The 19,230-nt window shown below is 45.0% G+C and overlaps 1 protein-coding gene across 5 annotated transcripts in view; it reads left to right on the forward strand.

Moving 5' to 3' along the window:
- TBCE (tubulin folding cofactor E) overlaps positions 1–19,230 on the forward strand; it is a 79,847-nt gene that overhangs the window by 39,014 nt on the left and 21,603 nt on the right. For all 5 annotated transcript variants that reach the window (XM_050769979.1, XM_050769967.1, XM_050769959.1 and 2 more), the window contains exons 4-5: positions 7,711–7,896; positions 13,107–13,195. In XM_050769979.1, coding sequence (XP_050625936.1) covers positions 7,711–7,896; positions 13,107–13,195 — 275 coding nt within the window. The remainder of the gene's footprint in view (positions 1–7,710; positions 7,897–13,106; positions 13,196–19,230) is intronic.

A 19,230-nucleotide genomic window follows, 5' to 3' on the forward strand; every position in this document is an offset into this window, starting at 1 on the left:
GTTTATTAGATACAAAACTTATTCGTACACATTTTCATAGATTAAGGTATATAAGCAAACAAATACAAATTGTCTGGAGCTATTTTTCTAACACCTAGTAACGTGCCTGAGGATTTATTTCACCTTCTTTCACATAAAGTGTTTAACATTAATAATTAATAGTAAACACAAGATCTATTTGTATGTTGCCATACTAGAAAATTAAAGGAGGCCGGGCACAGTGGCTTAAGCCTATAATCCCAGTACTATGGGAGGCCTACGGGGAAGGATCACTTGGGCCAGGAGTTTGAGACCAGCCTGGTCAACATAGTGAGACCCCATCTCTACCAAAAATGTAAATAAAAAAAAGAGATTACCTAAAAGTGATCTTTGTAATTTCCTTCAGAAAGCGCCTCTGTTTAAACCATAAAACCTTATTGAAAATGTTACAGCTTTCATAAATGTTTAATTTTCAGTGGCACTGCTTTTGCTCTGCTATTTTTTGTTTTCTATGTAGGATCCTGTTTGATGCCTCTGGCAGGACAAAAGCACAGCTCCTTTTTTTGTTTTTTTCATCAAACTCCTACTCATCCTTAAAGACCCAGCTCAGATTCCACATCTTTTCAGAATATACTCAAGATCAGGGACTTTTTTTGTGCTGTGGATCCTTTTGGCGGGCATAAAATAATACTTTTAAAAGCAGGAAATAAATATATTACAAAGAAAATCAGTTATGTTGAAATATAGTAATCAAAATATTTTTTAAAAAATTGATGTATACATAGAATATGCATGGGAAAATTGCTATAGTAATATATTAAGTATTTTTTATTATTAATCTTTATTAAATAATATTAAATGATAAGATCTACCAGTGGGTCTAATAACTACTGAATTTTGAAGCAATCATGAGAATAAGTGATCTTTTAAAAAAATATCTGCCACAAGTGTAAATAGGAAAATATCTTTGATTTCCATTGGTGACAAAATGCTATAAATCTTACTCTAGTTTGTTGCCTGAATTTATGAGTAAAGATAATGTTGAATTTTGATAAGAAGTTAGTGAAAATAGCAATCCACCTTCCTCATCTGTCTCAGTTAGCTATTGCTGCATACCGTACATCTTGGAAGATTTTGCTCACAGATTTTAAAATAATCATTTGTTTTGTTTCTCCCCACTTTTCTGTGACTTGAAGGAGTTCAGGTGTGGTTGTCTCTGCTGTGCAGATGTGGCCTTGTTTATCCAGATGGCAAATTCTATGGTGGGGGATGCTAAGATCTTGCTCTTTACCTCACCTAGGCCAGGCCACACTGTCCTTTGAGCCCATGTTAGCATATGGCAGAGGATGTCCCTTGCCTTCCCCTGAACTTAGCCTTGTCCTGTTCATGGAGGTGAAACTGCTGGGCCTGGGTGGCTAGATGGACACATCTAAGCTTGCCCAACGTGGCATCCGTTTTTTGGTGGGGAGGGGTAGGTGTGGTATATTGTCACCAAAGATGGCTGCCAGTAATGCTTCCCATCCTTATTCATGCATGCTGCTTCTCCCATGAAGAGGCGGAGTGTAATTCCTCTTTCTCTGAGTCTAGGCTAGCCCATGACATGCTCTGGTAAGTAAGTGCAATGATGTTGTATCAGTAGTTCTGGGATTAGCCTTTAAGAGGCCTTGCAGTTTCTGTTTTCACTCTCTTGGAAGCCAGTCATCATCTGAGCTAAGTCTAACCCTGTTGGGAACAGGGGTCCAGCCAGACTGTCGCCATTCCAGCTACCTCCACTCAGGTGCCGAAATCTGAGTTGAGCCATCTTGGATGGTTCAGCCTCAGCCAGCTCCCAACTGAATGCAGTCACGTGGGTGACCACAGCTGACAACACATGAATCAGAACAACAAAGCTCAGCAAAGCTGACCCAGAGAACTGTACCGAGTATCACCTTAACGTTTTAAGCCACTGTGCTTTGGGGAGTTTTTATGCAGCAATAGGTAACTGAAACAGGTAACAACTTTATACCTGAGATTTATGTGACTTTTTCTTGTATATATTGATATTTTCTGCTAGTAAATTGTACATACTTCATATGATGAAATTATGTCATTATGATGGTATGGATAGGTCGGGAGCTTGTCTGAACAAGTTTGAGAGCCATTGGCTAGGTTTAGAGAGTATGACGTTTGACTTATCTCAGTATTTCAAAATATGTGGGGTTTTGTTTGTTTGTTTGTTTGTTTGTTTGTTTGTTTTTAGACGTAGTTTCACTCTTGTTGCCCAGGCTGGAGTGCAGTGGCGTGATCTCAGCTCACCACAACCTCCGCCTCCCGGGTTCAAGTGATTCTCCTGCCTCAGCGTCCCGAGTAACTGGGATTACAGGCACCTGCTAGCATGCCTGGCTAATTTTTTGCGTTTTTAGTAGAGATGGGGTTTCAACATGAGGGCCAGGCCGGTCTCGAACTCCTGACCTCAAGTGATTCACCTGCCTCGGCCTCCCAAAGTGCTGGGATTACAGGCGTGAGTTTTTTTTTTTTTTTTTTTTTTTTTGAGACAGGGTCTCACTGTATTCCCCAGACCAGAGTGGCGTGGTGCAATCCTAGCTCACTGGAACTGTGAACTCCTAGACTCAAATGATCTTCTTGCCTCAGCCTCCTGAGTAGCTGGGACTATAGGTGCACACCACCATGCCTGGCTAATGTTTAAATTTTTTTTGTAGAGAAGGGGTCTCGCTCTGTTGTCCAGGCTGGTCTCAAACTCCTGGTCTCAAGGGATCCTCCAGCCTCGGCTTCCTGAAGTAAGCTGCCACACCTGGCCAGTTTATTTTCAGTACTATTATATCAGATGCAGTAACTATACATAAAGGGCAGTTAGTGCTTGTGCCAGGCAATAAAGTAGATGGCTTATTTAATCTTTATAAATAAGCTCTTTTGAGAGGGCTTTATAGATGAGGTAATTTAGGTTGAGGTGTAAATTCAGCTGCCTGAGGTCACATAGCTAGTAAGTAATCAGCCAGGAGTTGAACCCTGGTTTGTGTTTGTATTGCCTCCATCCCTGTTCCCCCATCCCCACCCCTGGTTTTAAGAACATATATGTTAACTAGGATTTTTTTAGGAGAAAGCAAGTTTATTAAGAAAGTAAAAGGGCCAGGTGCGGTGGCTTACTTGTACTTCCAGCACTTTGGGAAGCCAAGGCAAGTAGATAACCTGAGGTTAAGAGTTCGAGACCGGCCAGGCCAACATGGTGAGACCTTTTCTCTACCTTTTCTCTTGTATTTATAAAAATACAAAAATTAGCCAGGCGTGGTGTTGCACGCCTGTAATCCCAGCTACTCAGGAGGCTGAGGCAGGAGAAATGCTTCAACCCGGGAGGCTGAGGTTGCAGTGAGCCAAGATCACACCACTGCACTCCAGCCTGGGCAACAGAGTGAGACTCCGTCTCCAAAAAAATAATAATAATAATAATAAAGGAATAACGAATGGCTACTCCATAGGCAGAACAGTCCTGAGGACTACTGGGTGCCCATTTCTATGGTTATTTCTTGATGATATGCTAAACAAGGGATGGATTATTCATGCCTCACCTTTTAAGACCATGTAGGGTAACTTCTTGATGTTGCCATGGCATTTGTAAACTGTCATGGCGCTGGTGGGAGTGTAGCAGTGAGGATGACCAGATGTCACTGTAATCTCCGTCTTGGTTTTGGTGGGTTTTAGCTGGCTTCTTTACTGCATGCTGTTTCATCAGCAAGGTCTTTAATGACCTGTATCTTGTGCCGACCTCCTATCTCATCCTGAGACTTAGAATGCCTAACAAACTGGAATGCAGCCTGGTAGGTCTCAGCCTTATTTTAACCAGCACCTATTCAAGATGGAGTTGCTCTGGTTCAGACATCTCTGACATATTTCCCCCCTTCCTTTTATAAGAAAACCCTAATCCTAAGGGTTGCAGAGGGATGAAGATTCACCTTCTGTAACTTCTTTATGCTGAACAGGGGTGATGATGTCCCTGCCTAACTGTTGGGTCTCTTGCATTCAGGGTAGAGAGGAGCTCAGTTCAAAAGCGTTGGTATGGCGAAGGCCATTCTTAACTCTTGAGTTCCGACAAAAGGTGATATCTGGAAGATTACTAAGTGTTCAGTTTAAGAAAACATTTAGTAAGCTTATCCTGCATTCCTACACAAAGAGTATAATCACAGCAATATATTTCACAACAGCAAAATGAAAAAAGTAAAATTATCCCAAGTAAACTAAATTAGAAGGTTTTCCATGAACTGCGCAGTTGTTGAAATCAAGCTAATAAGTAGTCACTAGCCAATTCCAATATGTGCCCAGAATTAGAATAACATTACCCATCTCTCTTGTTTCTTCTGAGCAGCAGCCAGAGATCACTGGTTGGTTCACAGGAATAGGTGGGATCATTCTTTTGTGTTCCATAGGCCTGTGGGACACAGGTCAGGAACTGTGTAGACAAGGAATGAGGCCAGTTTTCCCAAGGGGCTTTTATTGACTCTATAAGCCAAGTTTGATTCCTTAAAGGAACACACACCATTCCAGTTAAAACCTTGGTAAAATAACCAGTTTCTCCAATTGTGTCCCAAGGTCACCCAGTCAGTGCTGCAGTCTTATTTCCTTTGGGCTGGGGGGCGGGTCTCCTCAGTATTATCCTTTCTGTGGTTCGCCAGAGAGATGTTACCGGAAAGGGGCCTGATCCAGACCCCAAGAGAGGGTTCTAGAATCTTGCAAAGGAAAGAATTTGAGGGGAATCCATAAAGTGAAAGCAAATTTATTAAGAAAGTAAAGGAATAAAGAATGGCTACTCCATAGGCAGAGCAGCCAGTAAACTAGGCTTTTAACTTAAGAAATATGTTTAACTTACAGAAACAAACCACTGATGTGTGTGTATAAGCCATGAGAGAACTATGGGACTTAATTTTGCTACAAAAGAGATTTTAATTTCCTGCATAATCAGCTTCCCCCTTTTCCACGGAATTAATTTCATCAACATACAAGGTGGATATTTTCTCCTGTCTTAAACAGTCTCCCTTCTTTGACCCCTGTGCCCCTTCAGGACAACGGTAGGCTGTGCTCAGTTGCCTCCCAGTCTTTGGAACTCACCCCCACTGGGCTTTGCCCTATTGCCCCACCCAGACTGCTTGTAGGAAAGGTTATGTTCATGTTGCTGGATTCAGTGGCCAGGCCTCAGCTGTTACCTTACCTGACCTGTTTTTAGCAGTGGACATGGTTGTTGACTTTCTTCATTGGCTTCCAGGACACCACACTCTCCGAGTTTCCCTTCCCCTCCCCTCCCCTCCTCGAGTTTCTATCTATTGCTCAGGCTAGAGTGCAATGATGTGATCTTGGCTCATTGCAACCTTCACCTCCCGGCTCAAGTGATTCTCTTGCCTCATACTTCCAAGTAGCGAAACTCCAGTCACCAGCAACCACGCCCGGCTAATTTTTGTGTTTTTAATAGAGACAGGGTTTCACCATGTTGACCAGGGTGGTCTCAAACTCCTGACTTTAGGTGATCTGCCCGCCTCAGCCTCCCAAAATGCTAGAATTATAGGGGTGAGCCACTGCACCTGGCCCACACTCTCTAAGTTTCTAACTCCCTCCTGGCCACTTCTTCCCAGGTGGGGATTGGTTTTAAGTTTTTGGGATCACAAGTTCCTTTTAGAGTCTGGTCATCACTGTGAACCCACATCCTAGAAAAAACTGTATGTATGTCTATGTTAACAAAATTTATCACAAATACTAGTTTTCATCCTTTTCAATTATGGTGACTTTTTTTATTTTTATTTTTTGAGATGGAGTTTTGCTCTTGTTGCCCAGGCTGGAGTGCAATGGCGTGATCTTGGCATATTGCAACCTCCACCTCCCGGGTTCAAGTGATTGTCCTGCCTCAGCCTCTCGAGTAGCTGGGATTACAGGCATGCGCCACCACGCTTGGCTAATTTTGTATTTTTAGTAGAGATAGAGTTTCTCCTTGTTGGTCAGGCTGGTCTTGAACTCTCGACCTCAGGTGATCTGCCCTTCTCAGCCTCCCAAAGTACTGGGATTATAGGCATGAGACACCGTGCCTGGCCAAAATTATGGTGACTTCTAAGAACGTCTGATTTCTTTCTTCAAGAGTTAATGGTTGTCTCCTGAGCAACATAGTGAGATGTTGTCTCTTAAAGAAAATACAAAAAATGTTAGCTGGACATGGTTGCTTATGCCTATTGTCCTAGCTACGTGGGAGGCTGAAGAGGGAGCATTGCCTGAGCCCTGGAAATTGGAGGCTGCAGTTAGTTATGGTTGCGTCACCGCACTCTAGCCTAGGTGACAGAGTGAGACCCACTTTCTTTAAAAAAAAATAAAAAACAAAATTAGGTCAGGCCTGGTGGCTCACACCTGTAATGCCAGCACTTTGGGAGGTCAAGGCTGGAGAATCACTTAAGGTCAGAAGTTCAAGACCAGCCTGGCCAACATGGTGAAACCCTGTCGCTACTAAAAATACAAAAATTAGCCTGGGCATATTGGCACATGCCTGTAGTCCCAGCTAATTGGGAGGCTGAGGCAGGAGAGTAGATTGAACCCAGGAGGCAGAGGTTGCAGTGAGTCAAGATTGCGTCCTTGCATTCCAGTCTGGGCAATAGAGTGAGATTCTGTCTCAAAAAAAAAAAAAAAAGTAATGATTATAAGCTGAAATAGTGTTTGTTTTTTTTTGTTTATTTGTTTTGTTTTTTTTGAGACGGAGTCTCACTCTGTTGCCCAGGCTAGAGTGCAGTGGTGCAATCTCGGCTCATTGCAAGCTCTGCCTCCCAGGTTCACACCATTCTCCTGCCTCAGCCTCCTGAGCAGCTGGGACTACAGACACCCGCCACCATGCCTGACTAATTTTTTGTATTTTTTAGTAGAGACGGGGTTTCACCTTGTTAGCCAGGATGGTCTCAATCTCCTGACCTCGTGATTCGCCTGCCTTGGCCTCCCAAAGTGCTGGGATTACAGTTGTGAGCCACTGTGCCTGGCCTGAAATAGTGTTTATAATACAATTTTGAGCAATTTATAGAGTTCCCTGTTTCTTCTTCTTTTTTTTAAGTGACAAAGTCTTGCTCTGTTACCAAAAAAAATAAATAAATAAAAAATAAATAAATAAATAAAAGATTTTGTATATGATCCACCTATAATTTTTTTTTTTTTTTTTTTTTTGTAGATAGAGTCTCGCTCTGTCACCCAGGCTGGAGTGCAGTGGCATGATCTTGGCTCACTGCAACCTCCACTTCCCGGGTTCAAACAATTCTCCTGCCTTAGCCTCCCGAGTAGCTGGGACTACAGGTGTGCACCACCATGCCGAGCTAATTTTTGTATTTTTAGTAGAGATGAGGGTTTCGCCATGTTGGCCAGGCTGGTCTTGAACTCCTGACCTCAGGTGATCCACCCGCCTTGGGCTCCCAAAGTGCTGGGATTACAGTTGTGAGCCACCATGCCTGGCCACTCCCATGGATTGAATGGTTCTGTTTTTTCTACTGTGAATTATCAGTTTCATATTACTTGTTAGTTTATCTAGAGGGATTTAACATGCTTGCATAAAATCATAACCCTTTATGGTCAATCATACTGATTATATATTATTTAGTATGTGATATTCTCTTTTATGCTAATTTTGATTTTTTAGCATATATAAATTTTTGGAGACCTTCAGAACATTGCATTTGTGGCCTTTCTTGGTGGGTAATATTTTGTGTTTCATTCGCTGTTCCTTACCAGGCACCCAACAGGAGGATCCTTTATTCGTCCGAATAAGGTAAATTTTGGAACAGACTTTCTTACTGCAATTAAGAACCGCTATGTGTTAGAAGATGGACCAGAGGAAGATAGAAAAGAACAAATTGTTACACTTGGAAATAAACCTGTGGAGACTGTTGGTTTTGACTCTCTTATGAAACAGCAAAGGTAAGTGGAGTTTTTAATGGCAGAGCTGACTTTTATGGTTTTATTAAGGTTCAGAATTTAAATACCCATGACTCTACATGGACGCTCACGAATTTGCTTCTAAATTGGTTTATGGTTCCACAGAAACTGAATAAAAATTTGAGGAATCCAAGGATTATTTAGGGAAATTAAAATTCTTATGTTAGCACAGGATTGGTAGATTTATCCAGTTTGCAATTGAAACATTTATTGGCCCATCATTAATATTCACATCATATTATCTCGTGTTGACTAAGTAACTAAGGCTGACATTTGGGTTCTTTTCTATTTCATGGTGATGGTAAGTTGGGAATGGAAACAGCAGTCTGAATTGTTCCCTATGCCACAGAGGGTGCTGGTGCCATCTATTAATAGTAGGGAGTAGTTCCCACCTCTGGCTGCACATCTTCATCCCCCGGGGAGCTGTGAAACATGCGGCATCTTTGGTCCCATCCCAGCTCTGCTGAATCACAATTTTGCGATATGGGCTCTAAATAATGCATTTTATTGTATTGTATTGTATTTTTGTTTTTATACAGACAGGATCTTGCTATGTTGCCCAGGCTGGTCTTCAACTCTTGGGCTCAAGCAATCCTTGGCTTCCCAAAGCACTGGGATTACAGGCGTGAGTCACTGCACCCGGCCTTAAAATAATGCACTTTAAAACTGCTGTACGAGAACATTCTCTTTTCTCTGAAACTGTAGATTGTGACTTTGCACAAGGAGGCTTACTAGTCATTCCAGTGAACTGCTTGAATCAAAGAGAGAGAAAGTTAATATTTACACAAAACCAGTCATGGCTGCACAAGAACTGGCCAGGCCTTGCAGCTTACTACTGTGGTGAGTGACTTGGACGAGGCAGCTGGGTAAGGACCCCTGGTGGCCACTGTGAGAATCAATTTGTGGCCACTTGGAAGCCTGCAGTATATTCCCTTTCAGTCTCTAAAAGAATTAAGCTATAGTTCTGTCTAAAGTAAATTTCTTTACTATCTTTTGTTATTGTTATTAATAAAAGTGCACATGGGATCAATATTGAAAATAAATACATTTCTTGGTACATCTACTCTTTAGCATACATGGCCCCCATTAAAAAAAACTCAGAATAAATCAAGAGTTTTAGAAAAAGGAACAAATGGACTGTTCTTTATAAAACAAAATACCTTGATTGTTGAGAATTTAGCAATTACAAATTGAACACAAAAGTATGACTAATGCCACCACTTGGATATAAGTATCATAAATGGGCTGGGTGCGGTGGCTCATGCTTGTAATCTTAGTACTTTTGGAGGCCGAGGCAGGCGGATTCACATCTACCTCTTAAGGCCAGGAATTTGAGACTAGCCTGGCCAACATGGTGAAACCCTGTCTCTACTAAAAATACAAACAATTAACCAGATGTGGTGGTATGTGCCTGTAATTCCAGCTACTTGGGAGGCTGAGGCAGGAGAATCGCTTGAACCTGGAAGGTGGACGTTGCAGTGAACCGAGATCGTGCAGCTGCACTCCAGCCTGGGTGGCAGAATGAGACTCTGTCTCAAAAAAAAAAAAAAAAAAAAGACATAACTATCATGAACAGTTTTTACTGTTTACCCTGCTGATTTACTTGGATTTAAAGAACTACATGCTTCATAGGGGTTAGAGTTCTTTGCCTTGTTCCCATTTAAAATATAAATAGCTTGGGCAACATGGCAAAACCCTGTATCTACAAAAAATAAATAAATAAATAAATAAATTAGCTGGGTGTAGTGGTGCGTGCCTGTAGTCCCAGCTATTTGGAAAGCTGAGGTGGGACGATCACCTGAATCCAGGAGGTCAAGGCTGCAGTGAGCCATGATTGCACCACTGCACTCCAGCCTAGGTGACATAGTGAGACCTTGTCTCAAACGACAAACCAACAAAAAACCCAAATATTCAAATATCTCTTACCCAAAAGAAGCATTTTTTTTTTATTGGTTAATCTCTTTCAGAGAATATTGTGGGCTCTAAGAATATTAACAAATTGCAAATGGATTTTCATCCCCTAGTTTATGAACAACTATGTAACTCATGAATTTTTCTGTAAATGACCCTACTACTTGAGTATCATTGAATTTAATCATTAGCTAGTGTCTTTCTTGATTGAAAAGGTAAAATTTTAGAGATTCTGGAGCAATCTTGTATGTTGGCTAGAGATTAGTCAGTTCAGAAATTATGAGACAGCTTGGTGGAATGCAGCCAGTGTTGGAGTTAGGCTGGGTTCAGACGCCAGCTAAGGCACTTTTGGCTCTGACAGAAGTTAGAGATAGCTACTTACTGTTTCTAAGCCTCAGTTTCCTCAATTACAACATAAAACCTAAGATATAAGTGCTGTTGTGAATAACAAATGAGATCCTGCAATTAATGGTAGCTTTAGGAGTTTTTTTTAGGAGTTGAAACCTCTACTTTAAGCCACTGTCTTATCTCCTCAATAAAATCCAGCTGACCAGCTTTGAGATCGTACCACTAAGAAAAGACTCAATAAAGGAATCAAAAACAAATTTAAAAAATTTGTTTGTATGTATGGTTTCTCTTGGAGATGGTTTTGGCTCTGGAGTGATGCTTGGATTGAGATCTGAGTCCTCACCCTTAGTGCCAAGTTGTCCTGGCAAGGCAGGCTATTTTAAATTTTAGGGGGAAGGAGCGACATCTGTCGGACACAGTGCAAACTGCAGTTTGAAGTAGTTGGCTGTTTCTGAGATTCCTGTCGTTCTTTTCAATGATGTCATAAGCCTACAAAGCTGGCTTTTGGGCGATTGCTGCGATAAAACACAAGTATTTATGTACATTTATCATGCATCAATAGAAATATTTGTTTTATAAAAAAGCAAGTATCTCTTAAATCAGTGTGGAACTGGAAATGGAGTTGGTGGCGTCCAGTCTGATTGCAGGGTTTGGGAAGTTGGGCAGTGCCCAGCAGACACTGAGTTGACAGGACATAAGTAATGATTAAGTTGTTTGGCCCTAACTACATACTTAATTGGAACTGTGAGGTATTTATTTTGGCCTAAGTACCATGAAAAAAATTACTGAAACCCTAAGGACCCTGTGGTCTGAGAAAGTTTGGGACCCTCTACCGTTGAATTCTGCTGCTGCCTTTTGTACCCTAGATTTTCTTTCCTTTTTTTTTGTTTTTGTGTGTTTTTTTTTTTTTTTTTTTTTTTTTTTTGAGACAGAGTTTCGCTCTTGTTGCCCAGGCTGGAGTGCAATGGTGTGATCTCGGCTCACTGCAACCTCCACCCTCCCAGGTTCAAGCGATTCTCCTGTCTCAGCCTCCTGAGTAGCCGGGATTACAGGTGCCCACCACTATGCCAGGCTAATTTTTGGTATTTTTTTTTTTTTTTTAGTAGAGACGGGGTCTCTCCATGTTGGCCAGGCTAGTCTCAAACCCCTGACCCCAGGTGACCCATCCACCTTGGCCTCCCAAAGTGCTAGGATTACAGGCATGAGCCACCACGCCCGGCCACGTATTTGTTCGTTTGTGACTGGCTTATTTCACCTAGCATAACGCACTCAAGGTTCATCCACATTGTGGCATATGTCAGAATTTCCTTCTTTTGTTTTTTAAGTTTGCACAGTATTGCATTGTATATGCATGCCACGTTTTGTTTATCCCTTCATTTGCTGATGGATACTTGGGTTCTTCCACCTCTTGACTACCAGGAATAATGCCGCTGTGAACTTGTGCATATACCGTGGCCTTTTAGAGGTGTGAAGTCTGAGGCACAGAGGTGCTAATTCACTTCTCCAAAGCCAAAGGAGATGGTGGAATCGGGATTTGAACCCAGGTGGTCTGGTTCCAGATTCTGTGTTCTTAGACATTATATATGCGGATTCTTTTCATGAATAGAAAACACAAGATTCTCTCCACTTAACAGATGGCTGCCAGAAGTATCTGGTCATGCTGGAGCTGGGCACGCTTTCTAGGAAGTCCTTTAGGGAGGCTTTTACATGTGAGTGCAAGAAGCACTCCATAGCGTGTACTTCTGCATGGTTGGGAACAATCTAAATGTCAGCAGAAGAATATCTATGTTCCTTGTGGTCTGTTCATATAACAAACACTATCAGGTGTGAAGATGAATGTCCTGGAGCTCCATGTGTCACTGTAGTGAAATCTCACCACTGAACAATAGACTGTTGAGGAAAAAGTCAGCTGCAGAAGGCTCTGCGGAGTAGAATACCATTTATATCAAGTTTCAGAATATTAAAAAATGCTGTATTTGTTTAGGGATATGGAAATATATGGTAAAAATATTAAGAAATGGCCGGGCGCGGTGGCTCAAGCCTGTAATCCCAGCACTTTGGGAGGCTGAGACGGGCGGATCACGAGGTCAGGAGATCGAGACCATCCTGGCTAACACGGTGAAACGCCGTCTCTACTAAAAAATACAAAAAACTAGCCGGGCGAGGTGGCGGGCGCCTGTAGTCCCAGCTACGTGGGAGGCTGAGGCAGGAGAATGGCGTGAACCTGGGAGGCGGAGCTTGCAGTGAGCTGAGATCCAGCCACTGGACTCTAGCCTGGGTGACAAAGCGAGACTCCGTCTCAAAAAAAAAAAAAAAAAAAATTAAGAAATGCTTAAGATTAAATAAACACCAAATGTAGTGTAAGTATAAGGTTACCCCGGGGAGGGCCGGGTGCAGTGGCTCACACCTGTAATCCTAGCACTTTGGGAGGCCGAGGTGGGTGGATCACTTGAGGTCAGGAGTTCGAGACCAGTCTGGCCAACATGGTGAAACCCTGTCTCTACTAAAAATGCAAAAATTAGCCGGGTGTGGTAGCAAGCGCCTGTAATCCCAGCTACTCGGGAGGCTGAGGCAGGAGAATCACCTGAACCTGGGAGGTGGAGGCTGCAGCGAGCCTAGATCGTGCCACTGCACTCCAGCCTGGGCAACACAGCGAGACTCCAGCTCAAAAAAAAAAAAAAAAAAAGGTTACCCCTGGGGAGTAGAGGGAGAATCGTGTTTGGAGAGGCCCCCAGAGGACTTCAGCTGCATTTGTGATATTTGTAGTGCTCTTTTTTTGATAATGTTTTATTTCTTAATTTGGGTGGTGGTTACTGGTATTTGTATATTATTTTTGGTACCCTTTTATATGTCTGAAATGTGTTTAATTTTTTAAAGGGCCAGTGGATAGCATACGTGCTTACGTATCCATGTGAACTCTGTTTTTCATGCAGTCAGCTGAGCAAGTTGCAAGAAGTTTCTCTGAGGAACTGTGCAGTAAGTTGTGCTGGTGAAAAAGGAGGAGTTGCCGAAGCATGTCCTAGTATCCTTTTCACCGAGAGCTTGTTACTGGAATCTGACTTTGGATTTGATGCCTGTGCCAGAGACTGCTAATTGCCTACCCATTGTCCATTCTTCGCAACTTCCTTCCTAATGCAGTTCAGTTTTGCTTGGTGTAGTTGGGGCCCAGATATATTATTTACCTTCCCAGACGCCTTTGCTTGCAAGTTTGCCAGCATGACTTCCCCTAGTTGAGGTGGAAGTTTCTGGACTGGGCTCCTTGAAAGGAGGCACACTTGGCAGGGTGCAGTGGCTCACGCCTATAATCCTAGCACTTTGGGAGGCTGAGGCAGGTGGATCACAAGGTCAGGAGATCAAGACCATCCTGGCCAAGATAGTGAAACCCGTCTCTACTAAAAATACAAAAATTAGCCGGGTATGGTGGCATGTGCCTGTAGTCCCAGCCACTCAGGAGGCTGAGGCAGGAGAATTGCTTGAACCCGGTAGGCAGAGGTTGCAGCGAGCTAAGATCGCGCCAGTGCACTCAGCCTGACGACAGAGCAAGACTTCGTCTCAAAAAAGAAAGGGGGCACACTTAGTTGGCCTCTGCCTTTTGCCTGTTGCTTTTCCCCTTCCCCCTGCCTTGAGCGGATGGAATGCCCAGGGCTTTGGCAGCTGTCTTACAAGTGTGAAGAAAGCCATCTGGTACACATCGGGAGAGCAGAGGAGAGGGAACCTGGGCCGCTGACAGTGTACCGGGAACCCAAGACGAATCTGCTTCAGCCCTGGTCTGTTTTCTCATGCATTTCCTTTTTTTTTTTTTTTTTTTGAGATGGAACCTTGCTCTGTTGCCCAGGCTGGAGTGCTGTGGCGTGATCTCAGCTCACTGTAACTTCTTCCTCCCAGGATCAAGCGATTCCTCTGCCCCAGCCTCCCGAGTAGCTGGGATTACAGGTGCCTGCTACCACATCTGGCTAATTTTTGTATTTTTAGTAGAGATGGGGTTTCGCCACATTGGCGAGGCTGGTCACGAACTCCTGACCTCAGGTGATTCGCCCGCCTCGGCCTCCCAAAGTGCTGAGATTATAGGCGTGAGCCACACACCTGGCCTCATGCAGTTATTTTTAGTGGGAAAGACTCTGGTTCTGGTTTCATGCAGCTGAATGCGCTTTGTTATAATACTCCAAAAGAGGCTCTTTATGAAGTTTGGAATCTCTTTTCTCTACCTTCTCTTATTAGTGTTATTTTTGTCATATATTGCTTTTTTGCCCATAAGCAAAAATGTTGGAGGTGAGTTAAAAGAAAATTTCGAGGATGGGCATGGTGGCTCATGCCGGTAATCTCAACACTTTGGGAGGCTGAGACTGGAGGACTGCTTGAGGCCAGGAGTTTGAGACCAGCCTTGGGAACATTGCGAGACCTTGTCTCTATAAAAAATTAAACAAAACAAACAAAACAGAGTGTAGTGGCATGTGCCTGTCATCTCAGCTACTCAGGAGGCTGAGGTGGGAGGACTGCTTGAGCTCAGGAGTTCAAGGCTGTGAGGAGCCTGTCATGCACTATACTTCAGCCTAGATGACAGCTAGACCTCGTTTCTATTAAGAAGTTTCCCGGCTGGGCGCGGTGGCTCATGCCTGTAATCCCAGCACTTTGGGAGGCCAAGAGGGGTGGATCACGAGGTCAGGAGATCGAGACCATCCTGGCTAACACAGTGAAACCCCGTCTCTACGAAAAATACAAAAAAATTAGCCAGGCATTGTGGCGGGTGCCTGTAGTCCCAGCTACTTGGGAGGCTGAGGCAGGAGAATCGCTTGAACCCAGGAGGCGGAGGTGGCAGTGAGCTGAGGTCACGCCATTGTACTCCAGCCTGGGTAACAGCGAGACTGCGTCTCAACAAAAAGAAGAATTTCCCATGGTAACCAAATAGACTTTCTCTAACTTTAAAAGGTCTTTCCCCAATTCATTAAGTCTATTTGATCTGTACATAATAACTTTTGCAAAAAGTATCAGTTTTGATCAGTTTTTTTCTGAGTGCAGAGATGCCAGGTGAAGTAGCTCTCTTTGGCAAAATGCCCAGATGGTGCAATGAAGGAAATTAGATCAGAACTCTCTCCATCTGCATGTCTGTGGTTTCAGTTCCCTTGGGGGAAACAGCCTGGGGGTCTGTTGGGACCTGTGGTAGCTGCAACATCCACTGTCTGCCCTTGAGCAGCCTCCTCTGTTGACCCCAGCGTGCTGCAAATACGTGGTCATTTTCAGAGCTAGGCAGCTGGAGTCAGGGGAATGGAGTGGATGCAGAAAAGAGTTTGCTAAGGAGCCAGTGCCACAGAAGTGTCAGAACATTCTGCTTTCTGCCTGGTCTATTCCTAAACTATTTCAGAAGATTGGTCATCGGGCCGTGTGCAGTAGCTCATGCCTGTAATTCCAGCACTTTGGGAGGCCAAGGCGGATGGATCACCTGAGGTCAGGAGTTCAAGACCAGCCTGGCCAACATGATGAAACCCTGTCTGTACTAAAAATACAAAAAATTAACCGGGTATGGTTAATTACGGGTGCCTGTAATCCCAGCTACTCAGGAGGAGGCTGAGGCAGGAGAATCTCTTGAACCTGGGAGGCAGAGATTGCAGTGAGCCGAGATCATACCACTGTACTCTAGCCTGGGTGACAGAGCGGGACTCCATCTCAAAAAAAAAAAAAAAAAAGGAGGGGGTGGGGGACCAGGTGTGGTGGCTCATGCCTGTAATTCCAGCACTTTGGGAGGCCAAGGCGGGTGGATCACCTAAGGTCAGGAGTTAGAGAACAGCCTGATCAATGTGGTGAAACCCCATCTCTACTAAAAGTACAAAAATTAGCCGGGCATGGTGGTGCGCGCCTGTTATCCCAGCTACTTGGGAAGCTGAGGCAGGAGAATCGCTTGAACCTGGGAGGCTGAGGTTGCAGTGAGCTGAGATCACGCCATTGCACTCCAGCCTGGGTGACAAGAGCAAGACTCTGTCTCAAAAAAAAGGACAGATGTGGCAGTAGATGGGTTTGGGAGTGCTGGCTGTTGGGTTGCTCAGAGCTGTCAACAGTGTCCTGGAGAATCAGCATGTTGTTTGTTTATATTGCACTTTTCTGGAGAAAAATGTCCCCCAGGACACGAAGAAATGAGGTTTCACGAGATAATCCAGTCACGGTTGGTGTTTGCAGATACAGTGATGAATGTCTTGCAGGTCCCAATTGAATTCTCGCCAGAAGCTGAAGTATTGCTTTGGGTGCTTAATCCAGTCATCCTGTTTTGAGTTGGTCTGTCTTTGAGGTTATTTACTCGACCAGAACTCAAGGCATTGGGAGCGCTGCAGACCTGGATATGTCAAATCTCAGGGCACTTCCAGGGGAGGGGATGAGCTGCCTCCTCCCTCATGACCGGCGGAGGAGAATCTGTGCCCGGAGGCCTGACCTGTGCGTTCACGGGGGCTCCTTGAACGGTGTGTGTGGGAGGGGCGACCACATATTGAGAGCTGTTCGTGGCTGATTCAGGATGTAGGTGGTCTGTATGCTCTGTACAGACCTTAGAGACAGTTACAACTCTAGGCTACATAATGGGAAACAGCAGTGAGGGAAGCGTGATTGGACTTAAACCCTTCCTCAGCAGCCTAACAGCCGATTTAGCAGGGTTAATGGAAACACAGGGTGGCCACAGTGTCACCCAGAGGCCTGGAAAGCACCCCTTGCATGAGCCTGCGTGAGGCGGTGTCAGGAAGCTGGGGCAGCCAAGGGGAGGCTGAGGAGGAGCAGCGGAGGAACAGTTTACAGAAGCCATCATGCAGATGTGTCCCCAAGGGTGGAGGAGGAGCCCGAGGGGACCTGGAGGGTGTTTGCCGGGTCTGGAATTTTCGGCAGCCTGACTCTTTTCCCTTCCATTTGATGCGACGGCCACAGCAAAATCAAGGCTATCCTGTAGGTACTCATACTACCAGTTGAAATGCAACTGTTTACGAGGGTAGACCCCATTGTTAGCTCCAGGCAGCTGGCAGGATTTGGGCATGGGTAGCTGGCGACCGGGTTTGGAGTCATCCCTTTCTTCGCATCTTCTCTGCCATCCTTCCCTTGTTCCTGACCTTCTTGCAGAGCTTCCTAATTGGTTCCTGCCTAAAATTATTTCCTTTCTAACCAATGCTTTGGAGTGATGCCGCTGTTTTTGTAAAGAAACTTTCTCCACGTTTTATGTACGTTTGATGACCCCTGTTGCATTAAGGGGTGCAATGAAATGGGTTTTGAATGGAGGCTGACTTGGGTGTAATTTCCCACTTGTTCATTTGCACACAATGACACAGCTCTCTGACTGCTGTGCCGCTGGTTTTTCTACTGTGAAAAAGGAAAACAACCCAGAAATCAGCATAGCGCCTGGGTCTGGTTGGCAGTGGCGGCAGCAGTGAGGGCGGTGGCTGTCCCTGCTGCTGTTGTTATTACTGGATCTTAGAGCTCTTTTTTTTTTTTTTTTTTTTTTGAGATGGAGTCTCACTCTTTCACCCAGGCTGGAGTGCAGTGGCACGATCTCGGCTCACCGCAACCTTCTGGCACTCAGGTTCAAGCGATTCTCCTGCCTCAGCCCCCTGCGTAGCTGGGACCACAGGTGCGTGCCACCACCCTTGGCTGATTTTTGTGTTTTTTTTTTTTTCTTTTTTTGAGATAGAGTTTTGCTCTTGTTGCCCAGGCTGGAATGCGATGGCACGATCTTGGCTCACCACTACCTCTGCCTCCCGGGTTCAAACGATTCTCCTGCCTCAGCTTCCCGAGTAACTGGGATTACAGACATGCGCCACCACGCCCGGCTAATTTTGTATTTTTAGTAGAGACGGGATTTCTCCGTGTTGGTCAGGCTGGTCTCGAACTCCCAACCTCAGGTGATCCACCCGCCTCGGCCTCCCAAAGTGCTGGGATTACAGGCATGAGTCACAGTTCCCGGCCTGATTTTTGTATCTTTAGTAGAGACAGGGTTTCACCATGTTGGCCAGGCTGGTCTCGAACTCCTGACCTCAGGTGATCTGCCCACTTTGGCCTCTCAGAGTGCTGGGATTACAGGCGTGAGCCACCGCGCCTGGCCTGGATCTTAGAGCTCTTCTTTTGTCACTGGCCAGTCCTCGTCAGTCACTTCTATGGGACCTTTCTCTGGTTGCAGGGTGTTGGGTGTACCCCGAGGCTCAGATATGGGAGCTCCTGGCTTCTTGAGAGACCTTCTGGGGTGTGGCTGGCACTCCTCCACGGCCTGCCCTCTTGGACATCTGTCTCTCCAGCCGCTGCTTTGATACCTCTGTCTGGATGTCTCATAGCCATCATAGATTTAGCATGTCCAAAACTAAGACCCCTCACGCCTGCCCATCCTGTAGTCTTCCCCTCTTAGTAAATGACAGTTCCAGTTGCACAGGCCACAGATCTTGGAGTTGTCCTTGACAAGGACTCCCTGTCTCCCATGCCTCACACCTAAATCCACTGGCAATCCTGTGAGCCCCAGTCCAGAGTCAGACGCCCCCTCTGCCGTGGTCTGCCCTCTCATTCTGCTGCTCTGCTCTGGCCTCCGGGAGACTCCCGGCCCTCCTTTGTTTCCTGCAATCGTGCTCAACCCAGCAGCACAGTGACTTTTCCTTTTTTTTTTTTTTTGGACATAGTATAGATCAAAGTCAAAGCAGAGTGATTTTTAAAAGACCCAGGTCATCTGTCGCTGTTCCAAAGCCTCCAGTATCTCCCGTTTCAAGCAAAGACTAGCAAAGACTTTGAAGTGGCCTGCAAGGCCTTTGTGATGTGTGGCCTGGCCCCTTGTCCCTTGTGACCTCGTTTCTAGTACCCCCAAGCCCATCTGCTCCAGTCACACAGGCGCCGGCCGTCCTGGTCATAGGCTGAGCTCGTTCCCATCCCAGGGCCTTTGCTCTTGTCACTCCTCCGCCGCGTGCTCCTCTCCCAGATGACGTCCCCCCATTTCCCTCAGCTCTCTGCTCAGATGCCCTCTTGTTGGAGGAGGTGGTCTTCCCTGAGCACTGCATATAGAACAGCCACACACCTTTCTTGTGTGCCCTGCTCTGTCCCTGAGCACAGACAGGC

Source organism: Macaca thibetana, chromosome 1 (genome assembly GCF_024542745.1).
Source record: "Macaca thibetana thibetana isolate TM-01 chromosome 1, ASM2454274v1, whole genome shotgun sequence".
NCBI lineage: Eukaryota > Metazoa > Chordata > Mammalia > Primates > Cercopithecidae > Macaca > Macaca thibetana.